We start from the raw sequence: 27,518 nt of genomic DNA, 5'->3' as shown, positions 1-27,518 counted from the left end.
ACTAACATGCATGGTCAGTCGGGGTGGGTGGGTTTCCGAGGGCAGAGGGCCTCCAGGTGTTGTCCCATGTGGTGGGAGTGGAGCCACGAAGGAGGACTTCTGTTTTCTCTGAGTTGAGTTTCAAGCAGCTGTTCTTCATGCAGGTTGCCCCTGCTTTCATCCCTTCTTGGTAGTTGTGCCTGGTGATGTTCGGTTCCTTAGTGAGGAGAAGATGAGCTGGGTGTCATTGGCGTAGAAGACCATGTTGAGCCCATGGTTTCTGAAGATGATTGCGAGGGGAGCCATTTAGATGTTGAAGAGGGTGGGGCTGAAGGATGTACTGGGGTGCTCTGCATCCAATCTCTGTCGGTTCTGAGAGGAGGGGGTGGGAGTCTTATTCTCTGTGTTCTGCCTTGGAGGAATGAGCACAACGCCGGCATCCAAGGAAAGGCCTTTAACTGGTTACGGAGTCTGGTGGCTAGTGTGCCTTGGGAAATGTGTTGAAGGCTGCTGAGAGGTCCAGCAGGATGAAGGCTGCTGTTTGGCCTTGGTTGAGGAGGGCGCAGATGTCGTCTGTGGAGGCGAGAAGGACGGTCTCGTTGTTGTGATTGCTGCGGAATCGGATTGAGGGGTGTTTGGACGTTGTTGGCTTCGATGAAGTGTGCTAGCTGGGTGTTGACTTCCTTTTCGGTGAACTTGGTTGCGAAAGCAAGCAGTGAAATGGGCATGACGATCTTAAGGTCCTTGGGGTTTGCGGAGGGTTTCTTCAGGAGGGGATTGACTTTGGGGCGCTTACAGTTGTCGGTTCATGTGGCGCTTTCAAGGAAGCAGTTGATGGTTTGGCGTACCTCGGGTGCAATGGCTGTGTGCGGCCCTGTGGAAGAGGTGCAGCGGGCCGGGGTCAGAAGGTGCTCCGGAGTGGATGCTCTTCATGGTCTTTAGAGTGTTTTCTATCATGTGTAGGATCCAAAAGTAGGGTCTGTTTGGTGGCGTCGCTGGGGTCGGGGTTGATGCTTGTGACAGGCTTGCTGCTTATGACAGGCTTGCTTTGATCAGTACAATAGAATCCCCCATTCCAAAAGTGGGCTGCTGTTTTAGTTGCCTCTCCTGTCACAAGACAGTGGTTGTGGTTATTTCACCATATTGTTTAGGATTTACTGGTCCCTTTTCTATTTCCTCTACTCTTCTACCCTCATTTAACAGTCTTTCCAGCTTAACTTGGTGGTGGGTTGTTAGTTTGTTGCTAATGTTTAAACTCCCATACGACGGTGAAGAAACTGTGCATAATTTCCCTGCTCCTCATCGCATATTGCTAATTCAGGCGGATTAATTATATTCTTAATAACTAATGTACATGAGTAAATTTGCTTCATTACAAACAATTAAAATATAAGCTGAAGAGTCCTCCTTTAGAGAGCATAGTTATTCATCTGCCTCGAGACACAAGTAACCACTAATAAAGCCACCAGATTTATTTTAAAGTAACAGATGACATATTGCTTGCTGTCCAACAGTGCATTGGCTGTGTACTACTTCCCTAAATAATTGTTTAATAAAAGCCATGTTGGTCATTGTTGGCCAAATTACTCTCCTGGGGACAGATTACCGCCTTTATTCTGCAATATGTGTGTAGTTTTAATATGAATATCCAGATAAACGTGTCCTAAACGTGTTCTGATATGGGTCACACATGTAGGTAATAAGGATTTTTGGACCCAGCGGTTTCTAGATTCCTGTTTTCACATTTGGAATGCCATGGTTTGTAGTCTTTAACATTTTAATGTTAAGATGTTTATTTTATTAAAAGCTTGAGTTTTGACAGAAATATATGATGCAAGACATTCATATCCTTGTGCATAGAATATGCAATTCTACAATAAAACATGTTTTTAGCTAAAAGGACTTCTATTTTATTTTGCCAGCTTCAGTGAGGTATACAACATTTGCCTCCTTGCGTAACATTTATAGAGTTTTTAAGCGTTCAGACTCTAGACCTTTTGTCATATTCATGTTGAATTACTCCATGCTTTATTTGGTCATGCAGGATGTTTTTTACCTTGCCAAGATCACTTTATCACTTTTTAATAAAGGTTTATAGGGATTATTGATGTCCACAATTAAAATTCATAAACCCTTTAATTGTCATTTAAAACAGTATGGCGTTCTGGTCCGACTAGCCTGTTACATAGGTACAAGACATTAAGGGTGTAAAAGGTGGCTGTTAGTTTGCAGACTTTACATGCCAGTTCTATAACTAAAATCAACCAGCAGCATGATTATCAGCCTGCAGATGAGACATCGCCTCGGATTATTTTATTTTTATTTGTATTTTTTAATAAACGCAGTTTCGGAGTTGAAGGCGCATCATGAAACTAGAACATTCGATATCGGGAACTCTCAGCCTTCAGTTGAGCTTTGTAATGGAGGGTTTTAGTTACAACGCTTTCCCCCAAATTCATGCTCCTCTCCCCGTAAAGAAAGTTAATAGGTTATTGGCAACCAGTTAGTTCAAGTCATTTCCATGTTTTCATCGATAAATGGTACTAGATTGCTCATGAAAACCGGACAGTTTAGGCATGTGCGATAGTCCAAAGGTACACGAAGATGTGCATTGGTCATGTATTTGTATAGTCTTATTACCGTAGCTTAACATTTTAAAAAGCTCCTGAGGATTTAACATTTTAAAAAGCTCCTTAGAGATCTGATAAGCATTCTTGAATCACACGGACATGCATTTTCCTTGGTGGTATTGCAGTCTGCATAAAATATCTTTATAGAGTTCCTATATTCCTCCAGGCTATGAAGGCTACAGACATTTACAAACAGGAAAGTGTCAGGATAACTCATTCGGTAATAAGAGGGCTAATGAAGCTGTACTCCTTCACTGTGTACTCAGAAGTGACAAGGACAAGATTCAGCTGATTGCTTCCCTGCTGCAGGATAAAAGTAGAGCGGATGAAGAGTGCTGGAAGGCCAAGCAAAAACCCATCAACGTATCGGTCTCAGCCAGTTGGTGGATGAGGGAGTTGTCAGTAATAGATTTGCTAATGAATCTTTTGTCTTAACAGTTCTCCTTAAGACTCTGAACCTGATATTGAAGCCTGCAGGGCCTATCTAATTTACCCTTATTAAGTGCTACATCTTTATAGTGCATATAGGCAACTATATTCACCAGAGAAAGAGTCCAAATGATCAGTTTGGTAATGGGATCAGTGGTTTTTGGGCCTAATGAGTAAATGTCTTCTGCTGAAAAGCAAGATTTACCACCCTTAAACTTATAGGGCACAGTTCCTTGTTCTTGCCTCATTTTCTGAGCTGAGGCGCAAGATAAATACTGAACTGTCTAGGAGGACAGACATTCAAGTTGGGTTACCCTGATCAATTTGTTATGGACATTGCTCCAAAGCCCACATGTGACGGATTAGAGTTTGTTCCAGAGATTATACCAATTAAATGCCAAGAGGCAACAGGACACTGTGCTTGGGGATAGAGCCATCCTTTCTAAATCCCTGTATCTATTATTATTATTATTATTATTATTATGTTCTTATATAGCGCCAGATTCGACCCCCAAAGGGGTATCTCCGCGCTTGCCTTGGGAACCCGTCCTGGCTTTTCCCTGTGAGATATTAGTCTGTGAAACATTTTTGGTTCCCACAAACATCTGCATTCCATCTCCTGTTTAGCAGTTCTGGGAAAAATGTCAGATTGTGATTAGTATCCAGATTTTCCTCACAATTGCAGGGGACTTGTTCTTGCTTTAAGGATAAAAGTAATACAAGCTACAGATAGTAAGTAGATGTATTCTTTCCAACCAGTTATAGTTCACATTCATGCTTCAGTATTTAACTGCCTTCAACAAAATGTTCTTGCCACAGCTTTACCCGCCTTCAAAGACTTACTTGATTCTGTGAGATAGTACAATCTAAGTGATTTGTTGCTGCACAGTTATGGGCTTCTCAGTCCCATTTCTTTGATCATGGATAGACTTTTCAACTCTCTTCAGTTGCTAGAAATCTTGAAATATCCCAACAAAACCAATTTGATAAGTTATTGCTGCTGAATAGCCCAGCACAAAGTCTTACCTAGGTCCCAACAGCAAGACCTTTAAGGAACCCAGTCTTGTCCCCAACAGTTCTGCTCTTCTGACAAGTACTGATGTTCACGGGCTCCTTGATGGACAAGCAAATCATACGCATCTAAACCTAGCAGCCCAACATTTATGCTGATGAGTAAACTCTGGTGGCAAACGTGAATCCATCCAACTGTTGCGTTTAGAAAACTTTCTCTCCTCATATGAGAGACCTGTATGTTCGTAACGTGTTGCTGCTGTAGAGACACATGCTCAGCATACTCCTGCCATCTAATGTATGGCTAGGATGTTTGCAAGTCGTTTTTCTTCAAAGTATTCTCTTGAGTCACAAGATACATGGTGACTCCTTCTTATGCGTGCATTGCTCATGAGCACCATCTCTATTTCAGATAGATTTTTTTTCGTCCACTGGGTTTGGTTGTCCGAACCAGAGCTCCAGAATAGAGTTCTCCTTTGACTTTTTTTTATCAGTCTTATTTGGACATTAATCAGAGCAGAAAAATACATACTACCGAGACCTCCGTAACACAGAGGATCAACAGATTTTTCACAGCTGAGCCGCTGGCCCGCCTTGAAGCCTGGGGCACCAGCTGGTGATAAAACAGACTAGGTTTCAGCACTTCTGCTGCTGTAATGCCACACATCACTAGTCTGACCACCACCAGGTGTGTAATTTGTGTCAGTCTTCTCAGCACAACACCACCAAGTGTGAGGCCTGCCTGGCGTTTAGGTCCAAAAGACTCCCTGTCATTGAAGGGGCAGGCGCTGCCACATTATAAGATGGGAAGACACTCAATGGAGGGCCCCATGAATATCTTGAGGAAAGAAACTCCTAGCTATGAGGATGTTAATGAGACCGGGTCTTCGGACATTTCGTCTCTTTAGGCTGTCTTCTACTCAGGTTGGATGAAGAGCAGGAACAATCCCACCTTGACTTCGAGGTAACACCACAGACTGTGAGCTTGGCAGACCCTCATACCAAACTCGCCAAAGTCCCTCAAGGCAGAGCAGTTAGCCCCTCAAATTAGTTTTAACCCTTTGGAGCATTGTAGGGCTCTGACATGTCCAACTCATGAGAAGCCCACAGAGGGGGCACTTCCCACATCCACAGGCGCTCAACAATCCGGACCAGCCGCAGAGGCTAACATTTCAGCCTCCTCCATGCTGAAGCCCATACTGTCCTCAAACTCCAACAGGCCCAAGATCCCACCGGTACTGAAAGCCGTCTCGGGGCCGACACTACCTTCTGCACAGAAATATTGGGAGCCAAGATCTACCTCGGGCCGAGATGGCTGACCTTGTAGTTGTTGCTTTTAAAAGCTAACCCTTCAATATCAAGGACCACCGGCTCAAAAAGCTCCTACAATTCAGAGCATCCAATCCTCCAGCAGCTTAAAGCAGAGATCGATGCCCAGCAAAAGAGACTATACATACATCCTCCGATGGGAGAAATTGCTACTGAGCCACCAGCCAAGGTGGTTGTGTCCCTACAAGAGGAAGCTGACCTTTGAAGAGGCCTTGGCTTAATCACCAGCACTGACTCCCACCCATAAAAGAGGCACAAATACAAGGTCACCAGCCCAATCCACTTTGCCCCTCCCACTCCTCCCTGCCTCTTCTTCATCCACCACCTCCTCTCTTTGGACACACTAGCAGAGAAGCCAGGTGAGGGAAGGAGAACCCTGGGATGATAGTTCTGCAGACCCTCCTGGGTGCCATGACTCAGATCTTTATTCTTCCAAATCCCTGGAAGCAGATGCAGCAGTTACTTCAACCGCTGCAGCCTCAATACAGAGAGAGGGGAGAGGAAATTGGTCATGGGGGGCAAGACTCTCTTGACCATGGCTGCATGTTATGCCTTCGATGCAGGAGACACTGCAGCACGAGGAATGATTACAAGGATCCTCATTCACTGCTGACAAGCATGGCTATGTATTTCGGTGTTTGAACCCGAGATGCAACAACATCTACTTAATCTCTCCTTTGATGGAGAACATTTGTTTGGACCACCAGTTGACCAAATGTTAGATACTTAAAAAGGATACTGATAAGGCTAAAACCATGGGAACTTCATGTACCACTAGTCAAAAAGGGTCTTTTCCCAGACAACAATATCGTGCAGGTTCTAAGACCACTTCCCTGCATCCAAACTCTTGCCAAAGGCAACAGCAGCCCTATCAGCCCTGCACCTCTAGAAGTTGCACACCAGGGGGCATAGAGATAATAACCACACCCAAAGAAGGTTCCGGTAAAAAAGGCTCTGCTACTACAAAACATTGACTCCCTACAATTCACCTCAGACAAATGGGTTCTAGCCATAGTTCAATACTGTTACTGTCTGAAGTTTTACTCTCCTCTCCCTCCCACCTCACACATCAGAAAGCACTACATTCAGCTTCTACAGGAAGAGGAACACGCCCTCCTACTAAAAGGGGCCATCAAACCTGTCCCCTCACAAATTCAACGAAAGGGTATTTACTCCATGTACTTTCTCAGCCCTAAAAAGGACGGGTCCCTCTGACCTATTCTGTCTCAACCAATGCATAGTGTTGGAATACTTCACACAGTAACCCTTCAGGGCGTCATACCTTTCCTACAGCAAGGGGACTTCATGGCAGCATTGGACCTGAAGGATGCATATTTCAATATCCCAGCACAAACAGGCAACCAACTTTACCTGTGCTTCATTATAATTGGTCAGCATTGCCAATTCAAGGTCTTACCATTCAGCATGACCACCACTCTAACTTACTTTACCAAATGCTCAGCGGTGGTCACAGCACATTTAGGACAAGGGGGCATTCACGTTTTCCCCTATCTGGACGATTCGCTGATCAAGCACTCAAGGTAGTGACTATACCTTGCCCATAGGCAAACCTTTTATATCTCTATTACACTCTTTGGATTCTCCATCAAAATCACCAAGCCAAATCTCATCCCTCTGCTAATTCGACCTTTTTAATGCCAACTCTCCATGGAGTGGCAGGCAAAGCCTGCCCCAGCCAACTGAGCCATGGATTTCCAACAGCTTGTCCCTCTTTTTCATCCAAATTGTCATTTATCAGTCGGAACATTTATGCAACTTATCTGCATAATTGCTTTGTGCCAGGTAGCACATGCATCTGTTTCAACAGTCCCTAGCAGCACAATGGTCCTGTTGCAGGACCGGCCTTTGAAAGAAACTTTACTGCGGGTTACCTCCAGCTTGGGAAACTTCTGGAACTACGCGGCCAGATCCACGAGTTCCGGAAGCCTGCAAGTGTAACCAGGCTTGCCGAAACAACGCATTTGCCTTAATCACATATATGCGTGGTTAAGGCAAATGCGCTCTAGTGTTCGGAAAGGGTGGGGATTTGAAAGAGGTGCGTCGGAACAGGAAGCGGACATAGACAGGTAAGTGGGGCTGGGCCAGGTCTGAGGGTCGCTTTTGGGGAAGGAGGGGTTGGGGTAGCTTTTAAGAGCTGGGTTTTTAGGGGTGTGGGGTAGTATTCCGGGGTTGGGGGATCGGGGTATTTTTCATTGGTGGGGGGGGGGGGTTCGTGGTCGTTTTCGGGGGGGGTTCGGAATAGTTTTCAGGGGTGGGGTTTGGGATAGATTTCAGGGGTGGGGGGTCAGGGTAGTTTTCAGGGTTGAGGTGGGTTTGGGGTCGTTTTTAGGGGTGGGGGGGTTTGGGGTCGTTTTTAGGGACTAGGGGAGGGCAGGGTCGTTTTTAGGGTTCAGGGGGAGGTCATGGTAGTATTTTGGACTGGAGGCAGGGATGTTTTTGGGCTCAGGGTGGAAGAGGTTGTTTTTCAGGAGGAAGGGGCTAGTTTTTGGGCTCAGGGTGGGGCCCCAGTGGTTGGAATAAAGGCATATTTGTGGTGAAGACCTGCGTTGTACAGACTGCGTGGAACCGGCATGCGTGGTAAACACGTGTGGTTCCATCACACACACCTACAGCATGGATGAATCACGAGCAGGATGTTCCCAATGTCTCAGCAGTACAAGCGTACAGGATTACCACATCAACTATCTCGCACTATGCAGCAAAATGGTATACTTTGGAGTGCTAGTGTGGGAAGTGGACAACAGGGAGCAAGCAAAGTAGAGATCTTGGTACCAATGGGTGAAAGAGTGCAACATGAGGGTGAGCACAACAAGAAGGGTGGGTTAGAGAAGCACATAGGCGATAAACCACAACACTGAGTGCAGGGGGAGAAGAATATGAGGGAGACAGCTGGAAAATGAATGCCCTCCCATAGAATGCTTAACCTAAAAGAAAAAAAAGTAGTGCTTGGAAAGCAAGCAATGGAAGCGTTGAAGCCAGACAACTGAAAATAAATTATAGAGGCTATGCTTCATGGGTGGGACAAACTCAAGATTGACAAGGTGGGGCATGGGTAGGAAAAAGAAAGTAACAGGAAAGCCAACCATTGGAAAGCAGTGGGTGGGCTCCAAGCTTATGTATGTTCTTAGTAAGCCCACAATATGTTAAGCAAGGTGTCCTATGCACTGCCTACTTGGCAAGACCTAAAAAGTTATTTCCAAAAATGTATCCATTTTCAAGAAGGTGCCCAAGAATCGGGTTCCATATTAAGAAAATGGTGTGGAACTGAATGGGGGGGGCGACCAGATGTCCATGGAATTGAGATGGATGGACGGTCACCTTCACCTAAGGCCTGCAGTGAACTCTAGTGATGGTCCGCTCTGGGGATTGAGCTCAAGACAAGGTCTCTCATTCCTCAGATAGACCATTCGCCTTACAGTCACATGCTGGAAAACTATGGTTTTTCACTGAGCCGACTCTAGGTTTTCACCATTACTTTGTGTCCTAAGTGTGAGAGGGCTACCATCTTTTCCTGCATTGCTACTGGGGTGATGATACTGCTTCTCCTCAGATCAAGTCCTTCAGGTGTTGCACTTAGCTCATTCGTTGCATAACTGTCGGTCAAATGCAATCGGTCTAAGGTCTTCAGCTATGTTCACATTATCATTGTTCCCATGCCTTCCTTTAGGTGTACCTGGTCATCAGTCTAGTTCACCTGACTTGTGATGTTCCTCTTAATGGACTCTGTGATCACCACCAGTCTATCAGATTGTGGCACCCCCTTGCAACGGGCAAATTTATAGATCGATATCTACAACCCATGGTCTCCGGCCTACAAAGCTACATTAAAGACACCACGGAGTTCATAAACAGACTTTCTTCCATACAAATCAATGAAAACGAAAAATTAATCCTGTGCACAGCAGACGTTAAAAGCCTGTACACTTCCATTCCCCACGAAGGTGGAATTGTTGCAGTGGAACAAGCCTTACTCCAATCAGACATTAGCGATCCTCTAAAATCCTTCATTCTTGAGCTTATGATATACACCTTGTATCATAGCTACTTTGTACACGAACAGAAATGGTACCTGCAAATGTCCGGGATGGCCATGGGCAATTGTGCGGCTCCTACTTACGCGAACCTGTATATGGGCAACTTCGAATCCAACCATATCTATGGAGAAAAAACCTGGACTGACAATCTTAAACTCTATGTACGCTACATAGACGACCTGTTCTTCATTTGGAAGAACACACAGGAAAACCTTGAACTCGCTTTAACAAACCTCAACACCAAGGATGACCGGATAGAGTTCACGTGGAACATTAACCACCAAGAGATCGCATTCTTGGACGTCCTAATCAAAATCACTCCTCAGGGAATTCAGACGGACATATTCCGAAAACCGACGGATCGTAACAACACTCTACTGTATAGTAGCTTCCACCAGAACTCCCTCAAAAGACATTTACCTTACAGCCAGATGTTGAGAGTAACTCGTATAGTATCTGATCCAGACACCAGATTGAACCAAATCCAATCCATGGCGTCAAGATTCCTTAACAGAGGTTACCCTGACGAAATATTGAAGGAAGCCATCGAGAGAACTACTGCCACTCCCCGTACTGATGCCCTCCGGAGCGCCTCAAAAACTGATTCAGAGGATGGTCCTCTTATCTAGATACTCTACCACCAGCAAATGTTACAAGAACATCATACTGAAACACTGGCGTATTCTGGCATCTGAACCAGACTTTGGAAATCTCTTTAAGGAACCCCCCATTTTTGCATACACACGACCCATGAATATCAAAGAAATTCTATCAAAAACCACTCCCAACACCAGCTCGGATCAACACACTGGGACACGTCCTTGTCACCACTGTAATAATTGTAACAACATCATTAAGGGAAACAACATCAATCACCCCATGAGAGGCTTCAACATCAAGCTAAACGTGGATGCCACATGCGACTCCTCCAATCTAATCTACCTCTTTAAGTGCCCTTGTGGCAAAATTTATGTGGGGAAAACCAGCAGGAAAATAAAGACCCGTGTGAATGAACACAAGTCAAATATCCGCACCAAGAACACCAAATCAAATGTAGCCACCCACTTCAATGAAGCAAACCATAACGTGGCTCAATTAAAATATATGGTCCTCGGAATTGTCCCCAAGATTGAAGGAAGAGACAACAACAAGGTTCTCTTGCAAAGAGAAACAGCCTGGATCTACAGACTTCAAGCACAGAAACCATTTGGTCTTGATGACCGGACTGAGTTTAGTTGTTATTTATGATGCCGTGTTGGCACTGCATTGATGCAATGTATCTTTACTCTACTGATTGTTGCTATAGCATGATGAAAGTTACCCTCTTCAACCTTCCTATGGTTCTATTCTTTCCTTTCCTTCTCCAAGATGGCCGCACCATTTTTTCCGTTTTTCTTCAGTCCTTTTTCTCTTTCCATCTTATTCTCCCCTCACTCTAAAACTCCACGTTCACTTCGCGTAGTTTCAGCTTCCTGAAACCGGCTCTCCGCACGCAAGCATTGACTCCAGTTCCAGTAAGTCACCCCCCGGCTTCTCCGGTTTAGTTTACCCGTATCCTATAACCCGCTCGGGGTTTAACGCATCTTTGCGACTATTTTTTCCTTACAGCCTCCGCAATCCATGCGAAGATAACCACGTAAGCCTCGCTTCCCGAGGATATTTGTTATCTTGCTATAACTTCCCCAGCCTCCCCTGACACCCACGGCATGCACCCGTTTGCACTCTTTAAATAGCCTTCACCGCTAGTAGCACGACCTTGGTATTCCTGACCTTCCATAACCAGCTTTCCTTGTTCTTCGCTTTCCCTGGCACCTTCCCGCCTATCACCCCTTGAATACATTGGAGTTTCATCACCTTTTTACCTTTCACTTTGTTTCATCATTCACCGAGGGTAGCATGTGGTTGACCCACCCATTCACTCATGTACATTAGTTTTGCTAATTTAGCTGTATCACTGATTTGGGTCATTTTATTGTATTCTCTGTTGTAGTGCTCCTTGAGAAAGGACTTGGTTAGTCCGAAATGCATCAGAGCCACGTTAATCTAATGATGAAGACTAAATCGATCATTTGATGTCTAATAAAGTAACAAATGAAAATTGTGAAATTAAAATCTTCAAATAAATCCGACAACTTTATAACTTGGAACTTTTTCACTGAACTTTATTGGAATCTAATGTGTTACCCGACACATAGAACCTGCATAAGTGTGCCCACCACAGGGATGCGCCTACACCCCAGTAGCGCACTCAACTTCTTTTACCCCCTGCTTTGTGTCATTTGCCTCTAGGCAGCTCTCTCGCCTAACTTTATTTCCCATTTGGAACAGTTCACTGATCGTGGTGATCATTCACTGCCAGTTTAGTTTGCTGTGTGTCTTTGTTCTTTTTCTTTTCTGGCTCTTGTCTGTACATTGTTCACATGGGAGCACTGCTGCTCGCTGTCCACGATTGAGGGGGGACGTAACCTCTTCCTCTTGGCACCATGCATCTAGTGTCATTCCCACCGCATTTTCCTATTGGCTTGTTTTTGCACTACTGGAGCATTATGCTGCTAGTCTCAGGAGCAATTCTCACTCCAATCTTACCCTGGTGACTCGCTGCGAGTGGTGTCCATGACTTCCTTGTCATGTATTGTGGGTTTCATAGGCCCCCAGATGAGACGCTAATTAGTGAACGCACACCACACTTTGCTATATCCAGACTGGAGACCCAGAGCAATACCAGTCCCATGTATTTATTATGGCTGAGAGATGCTTGCCACGTCACCCCACTGAAATTGTCCCAACACTGGGTAACTTGCTACAGGTGGTGTGGCTCTTGCATCAATCAATCAATCAGGGAATTTGTAAAGCGCAATACTCACCCGTGAGGGTCTCAAGGCGTCTGGGGGGCGGGGGATGCTACTATTGCTCGAACATCCAGGTCTTGAGAAGCCTCCTGAAGGTTAGTAGGTCTTGGGTCTGACGTAGGAGGATGGGGAGGGTGTTCCAGGTCTTGGCGGCGAGGTAGGAGAATGATCTGCCGCCGGAGGTTGCTCTTCGGATGCGGGGGACGGTAGCTAGGGCGTGGTCGGCAGAGCGGAGCTTGCGGTTCGGGTTTAGAAGGTGAGACGTCTGTTGAGGTATCTTGGTCCCGTGTCGTGGAGTGCCTTGTGTGCGTGGGGAGGAGCTTGAAGGTGATCCTCTTGTTGACCGGCAGTCAGTGCAGGTCTCTCGGGTGGGGTGTGATATGGCTGTGTCGCGGGATGTTGAGGATCAGGCGGGCTGAGGCGTTCAGTATGCTTTGCAGTCGTTTCAGAAGTTTGGCCGGGCCTCCCGCGTAAAGGGCATTTCCGTAGTCCAGCCTGCTGCTGACAAGGGCCTGGGTAACCGTTTTTCTTGTGTCGGTGGGGATCCATTTGTAGATCTTGCCCAGCATGCGGAGGGTGTTAAAGCAGGAGGATGAGACTGCGTTGACTTGCTTGGTCATGGAGAGTGTTGAGTCGAGGATGAACCCCAGGTTGTGTTTGTGGTCGATGGGTGTTGGTGCTGTTCCCAGGGCAGTCGGCCACCAGGAGTCGTCCCAGACTGAGGGGGTGGAGCCAAGGATGAGAACCTCCATCTTGTCCGAGTTCAGCTTCAGACGGCTGTTCATCCATTCGGCGACTGCTTTCATTCCTTCGTGGAGGTTGGTCTTGGCGGTGAGGGGTCCTTGGTGAGGGAGAGGATCAGCTGTGTCGTCAGCAAAGGAGATGATGTTGAGGTTGTGCAGTCTGGCGACGTGGGCGAGCGGGGCCATGTAGATGTTGAACGATGTCGGGCTGAGGGATGATCTCTGGGGTACGCCGCAGATTATCTTGGAGGCTTCGAAGCGGAAATGGGGGAGGCAGAAGCTCACCGTTCTAATGGCGTGGAAGGAGGTAGTCCATTCCAGGGCTTTGTCTTGGATTCCTGCGTTGTGGCGGAGTATTTGTATGGTGCGGTGGCAGACCGTGTCGAAGGTTGCTGAGAGGTCCAGGAGGACAGTGGCGGTTTTACCATGGGGGCGTTTGGGCGCCGCCCCCCCCTGCTTTCTCGCCGTGCGAGAAGAAGGCAGAAACAAATGGTAGTTATTTATTTATAACTACCATTTGTTTCTGCCTGCCCTTCTCGCACGGCGAGAAAGCAGTCAGCAAACTTCCTGTTTATTCGAGCCTCAGGGCAGGGGGGAGTGGCTTGGGGGAGTGGCTTGCCCACTGTTGTGAATACGGACTGTTTGGACAGCCTGAGAGGCTGTCCAAACAGACAGTATTAGCAACAGTGGGCAAGCCGCTCCCCCCTGCCACCTCCCACTCTCCGTTCTGCAGCATGCAGACTAGGAGAAATGACATGTTTAGGGCACCCGGCCGAACCAATCGGCGCCGGCTGCCATGGAGGGGAGGGAGGCTGCCTGCAGCCTTCAGTGACGACTCTGGTCACGAGGCATTCAAAAAAATCGAGGATGGCGCGCGGGAGTCTGCAGTCTCGGGACAAGACTCGAGTCGAGAGTCAGAGCGGGAAGCCAAGCCAAGGTAAGTTTTTTTACATTTATTTTATTATTATGAGTCAGTCAGTCCGAGTCTGTTATTATTGTCCAATTAGAAGCAGCGTCCCTTGCCAATGAGGTGCGGCAGACTGCTGCTTCTTTTGAAGTTTTTGAAGAGTATTTTTTAAAACCCATAATTTAAATCAAGTGCATGGCAATGCGCGATACTAACTCTGACTGCGAGACGTGGTACAGTCAGCTGGGAAAAACAGTCCAAATGTGAATGTACCCCCCACAGAGCGTGGAATCGTAAAATATATTTCAATTGTGCTGTTTTACACTTGCACACTGGTGTTTGAGTTTGACCCACGAGGAGCATAATTTTCATTATAAAATCGGAACACTCTGACTGCGAGTAGGCCCTTTGAGTTGTTCCTGTATGGACTTTTCTCCACCGCCAATTTTACGCCCCGCCTATTTCAAATGTCACCAGCCGCCACTGCAGGAGGATAAGGGCCGCAGTTTCGCCGTTGTCTAGCAGGGCCCTGATGTCATCTGTGGTGGCGATGAAGGCAGTTTCGGTGCTGTGGTTGCTGCGGAACCCGGAATAGGACGGGTCCAGGATGTTGTTCTCCTCGAGGTAGCGGGTCAGCTCTTCGTTGATAATTTTCTCGATGACTTTTGCCAGGAACGGTAGCAGGGAGATGGGCCGGAAGTTTCTGAGGTCCCTAGGATCTGCCTTGGGTTTCTTGAGCAGGGTGTTGATCTCGGCGTGCTTCCAGCTCTCTGGGAAGGTTGCGGTCTCAAAGGAGATGTTGATAGCCTTGCGGAGATGGGGTGCGATGGTGGCGCTGGCTTTGTCGAAGATGTGGTGTGGGCACGGGTCTGACGGGGAGCCGGAGTGGATGATAATCATGATTTTGATGGTGGTGTTGTTGTTGATGTTCGTCCAGGTGAGCAGGTGGTCGTTGTGGGTGGCGATCGTGGAATCTGAGGCGTTGGCTGTCGTGGTGGTCTGGTCGTCGAAGCTGTCCTGGATGTCTGCGATCTTGCGATGGAAGAAGGTGGCCAGGGGATTGTACAGGTCTTGCGATGGTGGGATGTCGTTGGTGTTGGAGCTGAAGTTGGAGAGTTCCTTCACGATGTTGAAGAGCTCTTTGCTTTTGTGTGCGTTGTTGAGGAGGCCCTTTTGGCGGATCTGATGATGAGGTGGTGGTGTTGGCGCATGGTGTTCTTGAGGGCTGCGTGGTTCTCCGGTGTCTTTACGTGGTGCCATTTCTTCTCTAGTCTTCAGTGTTTTTTTTGGATGTCTTGAGGTCCACGAAGAACCAGCTGGCGCTCTTGTTGGTGTGTCTGTTGATGGGTTTCTTGATCGGGTGAGGGTGTTGGCGCAGTCGTTGATCAGGCGCTTGAGGTTGCGCTTCGGGCGAGGGCGTTGTTTAGCTGGTATTCAGTGACTTTGCTCCAGCAGCGGAGTGGGTTCTGTTGGGTGCAGTGGTGCGTGGCAGGTTTCTGGAAGGTGAAGTGGACGCAGTGATGGTCGTTCCAGTGGAGTTCGATGGTGTGGCTGAAGGAGACGTGGGAGCTTGTGGAGAAGATTGGGTCAAGCATGTCGCCGGCGGAGTGGGTGGGCATTGAGACGAGCTGTCGTAGTCTGAGGTTGTTGATCAGGGTGGTGGAATTGGTGTCGTCGTTCTCGTGTTGGAAGTTCGGGTCTCTGAGGAGGATGTAGTCCATGGAGGCGAGGGCGTGCTTGCTGACGAAGTCGGCGATTGAGTTGCTGAACTGAGGTCGGGGTCCTGGGGGTCTGTAGATCAGAGTTCCTCTGAAGGTGGTGTTTGGATCGATGTGAATCTGAAGTGCAGGTGTTCGGCGGTGCTGAGGGTGTCGTCGGTGCTGGTCGAGACCTTGAGGGTGGACTTGTGGAGGATGGCGATTTCCACCTCCTATTCCATTGGCGCGGTCTCTGCAGGTGATTTTGTAGCCGTCCGGGATGGTTATGACTATGTCCGGTGCCGAGGAGTTGTTCATCCAGGTCTTTGTCAGGAAGGCGACGTCCGGGAAGGATGTGTCGAGCAGGTCCAAGAGTTCAATGGCGTGTTTGCGTGCGGAGCGAGTTATGCATCTGAGGTGGTTGTTTCTTGTTCTGGTGGGTGGATTGGCGAGTCGGATGCTGGTGAAGCTGCAGTTCCGGCATTAGAAGGGTCCTTGGGTGCGTTTCGGGCGGCCAGGAAGCAGGTGTGTGATCGTCCGGCGTTGAGTGTGTGGAGGGTGCTAGCATCGTAGCGGAGGCGGGCGTCATGGCGTTAGTGGGGGCCAGGGGGTCTGGTGCTGGGCGCGGTCTAGGCGTGAACGGGCGAAGATGGGCTTGCCTTAGGCGCGCCTTCATAATAGGGGAGGTGGGGGGGAGGAGCAGCTGGGAGGAGGGAGCGAGGTGGCTAATGGGAGAGCAGGGGGGCATGGACGCAGCAGCGGGAAAACACGTGAGGGATGGTGGGGGGAGTAGAGGGAAAAACCGGGCACAGAAATGAAATGCAGAAGCAAAATTAGGCAAAGCAAAACAAGTCTAGCAGTCCAGTCAGGATTTTGAGTGCACAAATCAACTGTTTCACTCTTTTTAGTATTTTCTCCCAATAAAATAAAAAATCCATGCTGACAGGAAAATGTAATAAATAAAGACATTTCCTTGCCGAAAATATTTTCTAGTTATGGTTTCCAAAGCCACTGGTCATCTTTTGATGGTGTGCTGCAATGTTACGGCCTTTATATATTGGAGAGCAAGAAGAAGGGTGTGGTTTTAATTTTTTTTAAATACCAGTTTTTTTATTTAATTGTAAGAAAGCAATATTTGAAAGGTACATATTTCCATCTTTCGCTCTGATAACCAGAGACCCCAATTTTAGAGATCACAATTGAAAGCCATTGCATTACATGTGTGTTTCAAAACTGTACCGACTATCTTGTGTGTTGAAATAAAAATACCACTCAGATCAGGAAATGTCTCCAGCAAACATTAACAAGTACAGCCCACTTATTGTTTGACCTGGAGAGATTCTCTCAGACGCCTCTCTTGTGTGGAGCTCCTTAGAGGCTACATCCATAAGTGATGGGAGCTCACTGATTTCTTAGCACCTGATGCTATGTATATCACAAATAGAGAATGAGAAGCAAAGAATCCTCACTCGCCCTCCCTTTTCAAGACACTAGATCACAAAAAGTCCAACGGATTGATGGCGATACCCACATCAACCAACTTACCTGGTTAACCAGGTGCTTTCTGAATAAGCAAACCTCACACACTTTTCAGTTGCATAATTTCTTATATGTGACCTTACCCCACCCTGATAAGATCGGGGTAGACTCTACCTGTACTTGAGGGAATTCTTTAGAAGAAATTATTCCAAATGCATTCCACAAAAAGCAATAGGCAGGATCGAAGCTAACAGAAAGACTGGAGTATAAAATGCTACTGTGGGATGACCCATTATGTATTTAACAATGTCTCAAGACAGTAGTGGAAGAAGGTTTGTTTCACTTACAAAGCCCTTCATACAAAAAAAATACCTAGAAACTAAACTATCTAGAGCAGGAAGAGGCCGGGCCCTGAGATGCACCAACTCGCTTCTCATGCCTCCAGATCTCCAATGCCCTAGACCCCCGGCCACACGCACTATCATCCCCACAGTACCCCAAACGATTAAACATACAACAGAGACGCCGCCCACAAACTGCATGCTCATAAACTGCAGATCAGCCACCAAGCATGCCACCGAGCTAGCTGAATCCATTCTTACCCATGACATAGACCTAGCATTTATCACTGAGACCTGGCTAAATGACTCCTCATCCCCAATCATGGATACTATTGTCCCCCCCGGCTTTATCACCAACAAAGATAGAAAAGATCAAAGAGGTGGAGGTATAGCCGTCATCCACAAAAACAATATTTCTGTGTCTGAAATAGACTCCGTCACCTATAACACTTTTGAGTGCCTAACCGCCAACATCAACACCAGCAATAAATCTGCCACCTCATTTATCACCCCTAAGCAACACCACCACATTCACCGAACACGTGTCCGACCTGATTGCCCACTGCTCTCTCCGAGATACGAACAACCTTATTCTGGGTGACTTCAATCTTCACTGGAATGAAGAAAGCAACCTGCTAATCCAGAACCTGAAGGAGCTGCTTCACAGCAACAACCTCACCCAACACTGCTTAGAGGAAACCCATAACAAAGGAGCAATCCTAGACGCTATTATCGCCCAGCACGACACTGTCATGATAGACCACATCCTGCCCGTGGACTGGTCCGATCACCACTTAATCCTTTTCCACCTCACTCAGCCTATTACTCTTAAACCCCCCCTTCCAAAACCCTCTGAAATTGACTAGAAACTTCACTCAGATTAACATGAATACCTAGAGAGAAGGGTTAACTCTCTCCTCACTGCCCCCACGGACAATCTATCCACAACAGAACTAACTGCACACTACAACACAAACATGACATCCATTCTAGATGAAGTAGCCCCCCTAAGACTAAAAAAAAACAGGAGCATCCCCTCCAGGACTTGGTTTAACACGGACATTAACAAAGAAAGAAGACAACGAAGAGCTTCAGAAAGACTATGGAGGAGCAACCCCTCCTCAAGCCTACTCGAACTCAAAGCAACCCGAAAGAAATACAAAAAACACATTAGCAATGTAAAATCAACCTTCTTCTCTGACACCCTGGACAACGCAAAAAACAGACCCAACAAACTGTTCAGAATCATCAAACCACAAACCTCCAAACCCCCAAAATCCTCCCTAGAGGCCTCCAAAGACTAGTTGAAAACTTCGCCAACTTCTTTGAAGAAAAAATCACCAAGATTGAGCTCTCACTGGAAATCAACGTCAACCCCGTCTGCAAAAACCTGCCTCCAGTGACAGTAAATAGCTAGCCCAAGCACCCCTCTAAAACCTGGAAGTTCTTCATCCTCAAACTAATCTCCACCTCCAAACCAGCCTCTCGCGTCCTTGACCCGATTCCCACCGAACTGTTCCCACCGAACTGACCAACCAACTGAGTCTCTCCATAGCCCCGTTCTGGTGCAAGATCATTACCAGCGCCCTGAGAACCGGCATCATACCTGAATGCCTCAAAGTTGGCCAAGTCACACCACTACTTAAAAAACAGGCCTTGACTCCAAGAAACTGAACAACTTCAGACCCGTCTCCAATCTACCCCTCCTATCCAAAATACTGGAAAAATGTGTCCTCCCAACAACTGACTCAGCACATGGACAACATCAACCTTCTTGACCCCAACCAACCAGGTTTCAGAAAAAGCTACAGCACTGAGACTGCGATCCTTAACATCACTGACGACAGACGCAAATACCTCGATACCAACCAATGCTGCCTCCTCATTCTCCTAGACCTTTCGGCAGCCTTTGACACAGTTGATGACCCACTTCTCATCTAGGTGCTTCAAGAAAGGGTAGTAGCTGATGAGGTGGTCCTACGCTGGTTCTGCTCCTTCCTACACTGCTGCTCACAAAGGATAAAAATAAAGAACTTTACCTCTGACCAACACCAGATCAACGGGGCATCCCCAAGGTTCAGTGCTTTCACCCAAACTGTTCAACATATACATGGTACCCCTCACCATCATACTCAAAAAGGCAAACGTCCCTTTCCACCTCTATGCAGATGACACCCAAATCTATCTTGAAACCACCTCCATCGAGGACATCCACAGACTAAATGCCACTCTATTAGAAATTCAACATTGACTGTCACTTAACCACCTAAAAGTCAACTAAGACAAATCCGAAATACTCCTCCTCTCCAACAAAGAGGAGAACCCACGTATTTCAGAATGGCTAAAAGCTTTGGATGCTCTTAACGGCAATCACACTCTGGCCCACTCCTTTAAGTCATTAGGAATTACCCTAGACTCAAAACTCGCCATGGCCAATCACATCAAGAACTCCGCAAAGAGTGCCTTCATCAACTTGAAGTTACTTAACAAAATAAAATCATTCATCCCAACCTATGACCTCAAACAAGCCACCCAATCACTGGTGCTATCCAGACTCTATTATGGATTGCCACCCTCACTGGTACAGCAATATCGCACCTAGCCCCCCTCAAAACCACTCTCAATGCAGCAGCCAGAATGGTCACTGGAATCAGGAAACACGATCACATCTCACCAGCACTCGGAGAACTAAAATGGCTCCCAATAGAACTGTGTGCCAGATGCAGAACTGCCTGCCTCACATATTAAGCCCTTCACCCAGGTAAACCGGAGTACTTGGCTGCCAAACTCAAGAGGGCTGGTCCGATAAGGACCCTCAGGAGCTCCAGTACCCTACTACTCATCCCCTTCAAAACACGCAAACAAAAAACTGCTGCACGATCCTTCTCCAGTAATGAACCCAAAATTTGGAACACCATTCCAGACGATATCAGGACCATCCCGTCCTTCACAAAATTTAAAAATCCTTTTCCTCAACCGCTCCCTTCCGAATGGATAGCCGCCATCACTACACTTTTCCCTGCTTGTCATCAGTCCCTGACATTGTAGCTCTAAGACTTTCCTCCTTCCTGCTATTCCAATTGCTCCTCCCCCTTAATTGGTTTAACCCCGAGACAACGTGCTCTCTATGAGGTTATCTCAGGACTCGCGGACGACCTCAATGCTGCTCAGCACACTTGGATTTCCGAACCGATCTTGTTGAACCCTGCTTTATTGTATCAACCCCAAGACAACTTGCACACTAAGAGGTTATATCAGGACTCGTGCTTCCTGACATACTACATCTAAGACTCTCCTCCTCCCTGTTATTCCAACTGCCCCCCCCCTTAATTGGTTTAACCCCAAGACAACATGCACACTAAGAGGTTATCTCAGGACTCGCGTACTACCTTAATGCTGCTAATCTCTTCCTGACATAGTAGCTCTAAGACTCTCCTCCTCCCTGCTATTCCAATTGCTCCCCACCTTAATTGGTTTAACCCTTAGACAACGTGCTCTCTATGAGGTTATCTCAGTACTCGCGGATTACCTCAATGCTGCTCAGCACACTTGGATTTCCGAACATATTTTGTTGTACCCCGCTTTATTGTATCAACCCCAAGACAACATGAACACTACGCGGTTATCCCAGGACTCACGTACTACCTTAATGCTGTTCAGCACACTTGGACTACCAAACTTATATGTTAGAATACTGTTTATTGTATGGATCTTGCTCAAAAACTCTTGTGAAGCGCTCCGATACCCTTGGGTCAGGCTAGCACTATATAAAACTCCTTAAATAAAAATAATAAGATCTGAAAGAGAAAAATCCCATGCGCCCTCCTTCTCTAGAAACGCTCCTAGGATTTGGAACTCACTCCGTTGGGATCTCTGCTGCAACCCCTCCGTTTCTTGCTTCAAACGGGACCTCAAATCTCTACTGCCTATCAACTACTTCAACACACTAACACGCTTATCCACGTTTGCCAAAGATCCAACCCCATGCACAATGGGAAACTGCCTGAACAACGATTTTTAAACAACGAGTGGCCTTAACAACGACTCATATACAACGACCTGGGACTGAACCACGACCTCCCTAACAACTACTTTATTAAACGAGTGGCCTTAACAACGACTCCAACCTTTAAACATGAAAAAAAATGTAATTGATTTAAAGTACACTTCAAACGTATACTAATTTTAATAAACATCTAATGATAGTCCGTTTTAATTTACCTGGGTTTAATTGGCCAGTAGATGGCACTGTAGGATTGTTTTCAGGCAGGAGGACCCTGGGCACGAATCACGAAGATCTGTGTTTCACTGTCTTAAAGCAGATGAAACATGTGATTTGAGATCACAGACCTGCATGGTCATGATGTTTTTCAGCGGGGGTATGTGGCACACCACAAGGCTCATCTGTTTCTGGGCGCCCCCTCCGCCCCGGCGTAGAGGCTGTGGTGCAGTGTGGAAATGCACCCCTTGAGAGGGTGAGGCACACTACACTGTGCTACGAGGACTGCAGAGGGACAGTGTGTCGCAGCAACCCCTGCTGGATGCAGTTGGGGCCAAGAGAGAGGTGCTGGTGCACCCCTTGCTGGAGAGACTTTTCGGAGTGAAGTCAGCCGCTGGGACCATGGTGCCTCCCGCACCATGAATGAAAAACTAATGAATGGAAGAATTTGGAGCGCCAATCCTTTCCTTGCTTTCTGCTGAGGTAATATCCTTCAGAGGGTTTTTCTGAGGAATTTACTTAAAATGTTAAGGTTGGCAACCTCATGGCAGGTCTTTCTAATGAGGGGTGATTTGTCTCAGAGGATGCCCTTTCCTCTGACCCTGTGGAAAAAAAGATCAAGACTGACATTTAGGGGAAGAGCCCTGGCATCCGAAAATTTTGCTGATGTTGGTAACCGGGCAGGGTGGCACAAAAAACACTCTCGCAGCAGAACTAGCACCTGTTAATAGTGTTAGTCCATACATTGTTTTTATAGCGTTTATGTAGCCCTAATCATACTCAAAGCACTGACCACGAAACTGGAGAGACATAGTAGAAGATTTGGTTTATATGTAAATGGAATTTATTTCGTAGTTCTGTGAGTCGTGGTTCAAAACATAGTGGTTGGGATTAGGTCGTTGTTTAGCCTTCGTGGTTTAGGCACTCGTGATTCCAGAGGTAGTTGTTAAATCATACAAGCATTAACAATATCTTCTGGTGTGGTCACTGGACTCATTCAGCGTTTAAACTCTTGCTAATGCCACTCAGTACCTTAATGTTGTGTTGTTCTAGACTTTTTTGACACAATCAAACCCTCGCAATTGAACATATTCACATAACCTATGAAGTGCTCTAATACTTTTGGGTCCAGCTAGTGCTATATAAAACTTCAAAAATAAATCAATAAAATCCATTTAAAAAAAGAGTAATTCCAGTGTTATCCTATGGGAGAGATGCCTTGCAGTAGTGAAAAAACGAATGTAAGCATTTGTCACTACCAGGACATGTATAACTTAAACGTATATATGTCCTACCTTTTAAATACATTGCAACATTTTCTCTGGGCTGTCCAGGGCCTACCCTGGGGTGACTTTTATGTAGTAAAAAGGAAGATTTAGGCTGGTAAAACGCTTATTTTGCCAGGTTGACATGTCCTTTGAAAACTGCTCAACTACAAGCTGCAATGGTAGGCCTGAGACCTTTTTAACCACATGGCTGCTGCGGGGATTTTTGCGCTGTGCTGCAAATTGCTCTTTTGCTGCAGATATGACGAGCTCAGCTCGTCATCTGCACACGACACCCGTGGGTGATGACGAGCTGAGCTCGTCATCAGCAGCGAAAGGGTTAAAAGGCTCACTAGTAGCATGTAATGTACGGGCCCTGGGCACAGGTTGTTCAATTTTACTAGGGACTTAGAAGTAAATTAAATATGCCAATTGCGTATGAGCCAATTCTACCATGTTTTAAGGAGAGAGCACAAGGGCTTTATGCACTTTGCCACTGCCAACCAGTGCTTGAGTCCTAAGGCCAGAAACAGGAAATTCAGCAAAAATGGAGGGGTGAAGGCAAAAAGTCTAGGGATGACCCTGAAGACAATGGTCAAATCTAACAGTGAGTAGTTATAAGTAAACTTTTCCTTGGAAAAATGTTCCTATATCTCCCTTTACAGTCGCAACCAATTCCAAGTTTATGTATCTGGGGAGAATTCCCTTGCTAGAGAAGTATTTTAAAGGTAAGTAGCCATTCCTTCTGGTGGATGTAGCTCAGAGAATAGATTAGTGGGTCAAGAATATGGAAGTAGCTGTCAATGTGCAGGGCACAATGCAACCTGAACAGGCGCTCTCATGTTTTATTTGCTTTCCTTCAGTATATGACGGGCTGACAATTATATATCCGTAACAAATGCTGGTTCACCCATCCAATGGGTTCTATGACGTCCACTTTTATTTTTCCTTCATGCTTGCCTCATACAGTGTAAGTAAACCAGGCACTCTAAACTACACATAGGAAGCTTCTCATTGAACCCAAATTAATAATCGCATCAAATGTTGTTCATTAGTTGTTACTGATCCCTGTTACTATGCCTTTGTTTTCATGACTTGGTTTTCTCCACCTTATCACAGTTTTATTTTAAGATCTGAAAGCATGTCCTTTTCTGTATGCTCAAATGTAATCGAAAGTTTCATTTTCCGCTACATGCTCTGAGATCTGTCCAGTTTCTATGTCCTTTCCCTCCCACAGCAAAATGTCGGCTACATGTCTGTCATCTGTTATCTTGTTTTATGACTCACCAGCTGTTTCTCTTTATCCAAAGGTGAGAAATTGCCCATGACGTATAGAACTACCAACTCAGACTCTGGAATGGAGATGCTGCTACACCATAGAGTGAACGATGAAACCGAATCCTCTGGAGAAGAACAGATGGAAGAGTCCAGCATAAAAGAGGCAGGGACTGGAGGGAAGCAAATATCCAACAGAAGAACCACCACCTCTGCAGGTCAATCCCCAGACAGACTGGAATCTGAGTTTAATACATGGACAAATGATGGCAAATGGGATTTCAGCAGTGAGGAGGACAATGACAGTCGTAGATAGGTGCGAGTTTTTACGTTGTTCTGTTCTTCACTGGCTTTGGTATCTGCTGTCACCATCTCACTCAGGTTCCGTACTGAGATGTGGCTGGCATGGAGCTATCATATCGCGGACCATGTTGATTGTTGGCAAAGCCCTGCATTATTCCATGACCCGCGTCTGACATTCCTTTAGATTGTCAGTAATTGGTTCTGAACAGTATAAGTAGTTATAAGTGTCTGTGGTGTGGGAAAGTCTCCTTTCATTGTAGATACATCCTTGCTAATAGTATGTCTAGTGTAAACCATCTACAATGAAGAAGCTACGGGAGAACATCAGGAGAACCTCTGGGTTCCTGCAGTTGAACAGCTCTATCATGAGGAGGTACTGTGTACCACAAGAAGCAATAAGACACCAATGTTCTCTGTTATTGATGCATTGGATAGAACGATTTCAGGCTACTTTTGTAGGCCTTGCCTGGCCAAATCAGTTTGGGTACATGCTAGCAACTGAGTATTCACTAGCCTTGTGACATGGCCCAAACGTAGAACGAGTGATTACTTTTTGGAAAAGCAACCCTAGACTTGGCATTCACAGGAAACCTTAGACTCTTGGTTGGAGCAGGCAGGGCCAACACAGAGCAATGAAGGAGGGACCCTGTGTTCACACTCAGCCAGGCTTTCTTGCACTGGAAGGCTGCCTTTTTAACTTTGGCAGCAATAACTTGATTAACCGCTGAATCCTTGCTCTTTACTTTTAGTGATAAAAGTGAAGGTCATAAAGTGTTCAGGAAACAACATGGGTACAGTAGTACAGACCGGTTAAAAAAAGTTCTTGCCAAAATAGATGCATAAATGGTTACCAACACAGAGTGATGTTCCTCATTCGTTATTGAGGTGTAAACCATCCACTGATGAAGCAAAACAAACATTTTTTTTTTTTATATGTGTGCCTCAAACAATGCGGGTACTGGAGTACACCTGGCAGTACTGAAGAATAAATATAATTTTGGTATAGAATTCTTTTCTTGTAAAAAATTGGTAAACCTCTAAAAAAATAATTTACATTATTTCTAAAACACAATTGCCTTGCGTTTATTCGTGTGCCGCTAACAAAATTAGGTATGAAGCTAAAATAGACAATGGTAATCCTTTCCTCTGAATTCACCCTTCTGCAGTAACCCGTTTTTTTGCAAAAACGTTTGCTGTGTGGATTTGAGTTTCTACCGTCCCTCGCCAGCTTTCTGCCTTCCACACACATTGGTGTTGCTTCTACAAGCCAGTCTGTAAGATACAAAGAGATCTGGGAGCTAGCTTGAGAGCTAACCAAAATGTTGGGAGTAAGCTCAAGAGCGACACAAACTGCGAGTATACATGATGAACTAAGATACAAACCAAAAAAAGACCCTAACAACTGTTGGAAATTGGAATTTATTACCTGAATTCGAGTAAAAATTAGAATCTATGCAAGGCTAACGGGCCCGTTGAGCTAAATTACATAGAGCAACTATCTTTAATTATTATTAAATGGCTATTTGTTAAAGTATAAACCTCTGCGCGAAAGTGTTGCAACACTATAGAACACTAACATTTACTGTGATGTGTACAGTATTGACTGTTAAATGGGAAGGTGCCAAATATGAACAAATTTCATTTGTCAAGTGCAAGCTTTTCAGCTTTTTCCAAACAGAATTTGAAAAACCCATTTTCCGCTTTTTTGTATGCTTTGCCTGGCCAAAGCAAAGTATGTTACAGCAAACTGATCATTCACTAGCCCCTTGTGACATGGCCCAAATGTAGTAACAGTTTGGAAAAGCAATCCTAGACTTGGCATTCACAGAAAGCCTTAGACTCTTGGTTAGACCAGGCAGAGGTAAAAAAAAAACAAAAAAAGCTGAAGTGAAGGAGGAACCTTGTGTGCTCAGCCAGGCTTTCTTGTACTGGAAGGCTGCCTTTTAAACTTTGGCAGCAATAACTTGATTACCTGATGACTCCTTGGTCATTTCTTTTTTTTCTTTTAAACTTTTTTTAATTAGTTCTCAAATTGCAAACACAAGAAAACAATCTAGAGCATAAACCTACCTCGCATCTCAGTATCCCACTCTTAAAATCAGCAGTAAGTATTATAAAGTCACAAATATACAATATTACTATTTTCACAACACCGGAGACCCAACTTCTGTTTTGCCATCCTTGGTCTTTTCTTTTAGTGATAATCCGCTGACGAAATGAAGGCCAAAAAGTGTTCTGGAAACAACAGGCGTAAGGTAGTACAGACCTGTTTGTTTTGTTTTCATTGTCCTAATAGATGCATAAATGGTTACCAACACTCAGTGTTGCTGCTCATTCGTTATGGAGGTGCAAACGATCCACTGATGAAGCTAAACTGATTCACTCAAATGATTTTTTTTTTAAATGTGTGCCTCAAACAATACGGGTTCTGGAGTATACCTGTCAATACTGAAGAATACATATAATTTTGCTTAGAAATCATTTGGTTGTGGCAAGAAATTGGTAAACTATAAAAATATTTAAAATGACTGCTATGACATAATTGCCTTGTGATAATGGTGCGCCGCTAACAATAAAATTAGATATGAAGCTAAATAGACTATGGTAATAATTTCCTCTGAATGAGAAAATTTTTTCGTTTAAAAAACGCTTGCCGTTTTGGATTTGAGTTTCTACCATCCCTCGCCAGCTTTCTCTGTTCCACACGCATTGGTGTTGCTTCTACAATCGAGTCTGTAAGATACACAAAGATCTGGGAGCTAGCTTCAGAGTTCAGCAAAATTGTGGGAGGAAGCTCAAGAGTGACACACACTGCGAGTAAACATGATGGACTAAGATACCAACCAAATAAGACCCTAACAACTGTTGGAAATTGGAATTTATTACCTGAATCCTAGTAAAATCTATGCAAGGCTAAAGGGTCCTTTGAACTAAATTACATTGATTGAGCAACTATTTATAATCCTTATTAAGTGGCTATTTGTTAAAGTATAAACATTTTCGCAAA

The 27,518-nt window shown here is 45.6% G+C and overlaps 1 protein-coding gene across 1 annotated transcript in view; it reads left to right on the top strand.

Moving 5' to 3' along the window:
* Positions 1-27,106, top strand: part of SLC35H1 (solute carrier family 35 member H1) — a 99,580-nt gene extending 72,474 nt beyond the window's left edge. Inside the window, exon 10 of the mRNA XM_086932588.1 lies at positions 24,244-27,106. Coding sequence (XP_086788714.1) covers positions 24,244-24,524 — 281 coding nt within the window. The 3' untranslated portion in view covers positions 24,525-27,106. The remainder of the gene's footprint in view (positions 1-24,243) is intronic.
* The last annotated feature ends 412 nt before the right edge of the window (positions 27,107-27,518 follow it).

This window comes from Lissotriton vulgaris, chromosome 7, assembly GCF_964263255.1.
Source record: "Lissotriton vulgaris chromosome 7, aLisVul1.2, whole genome shotgun sequence".
Classification (NCBI taxonomy): Eukaryota; Metazoa; Chordata; class Amphibia; order Caudata; family Salamandridae; genus Lissotriton; species Lissotriton vulgaris.
This window is presented reverse-complemented; position numbering and strand designations above follow the sequence as displayed.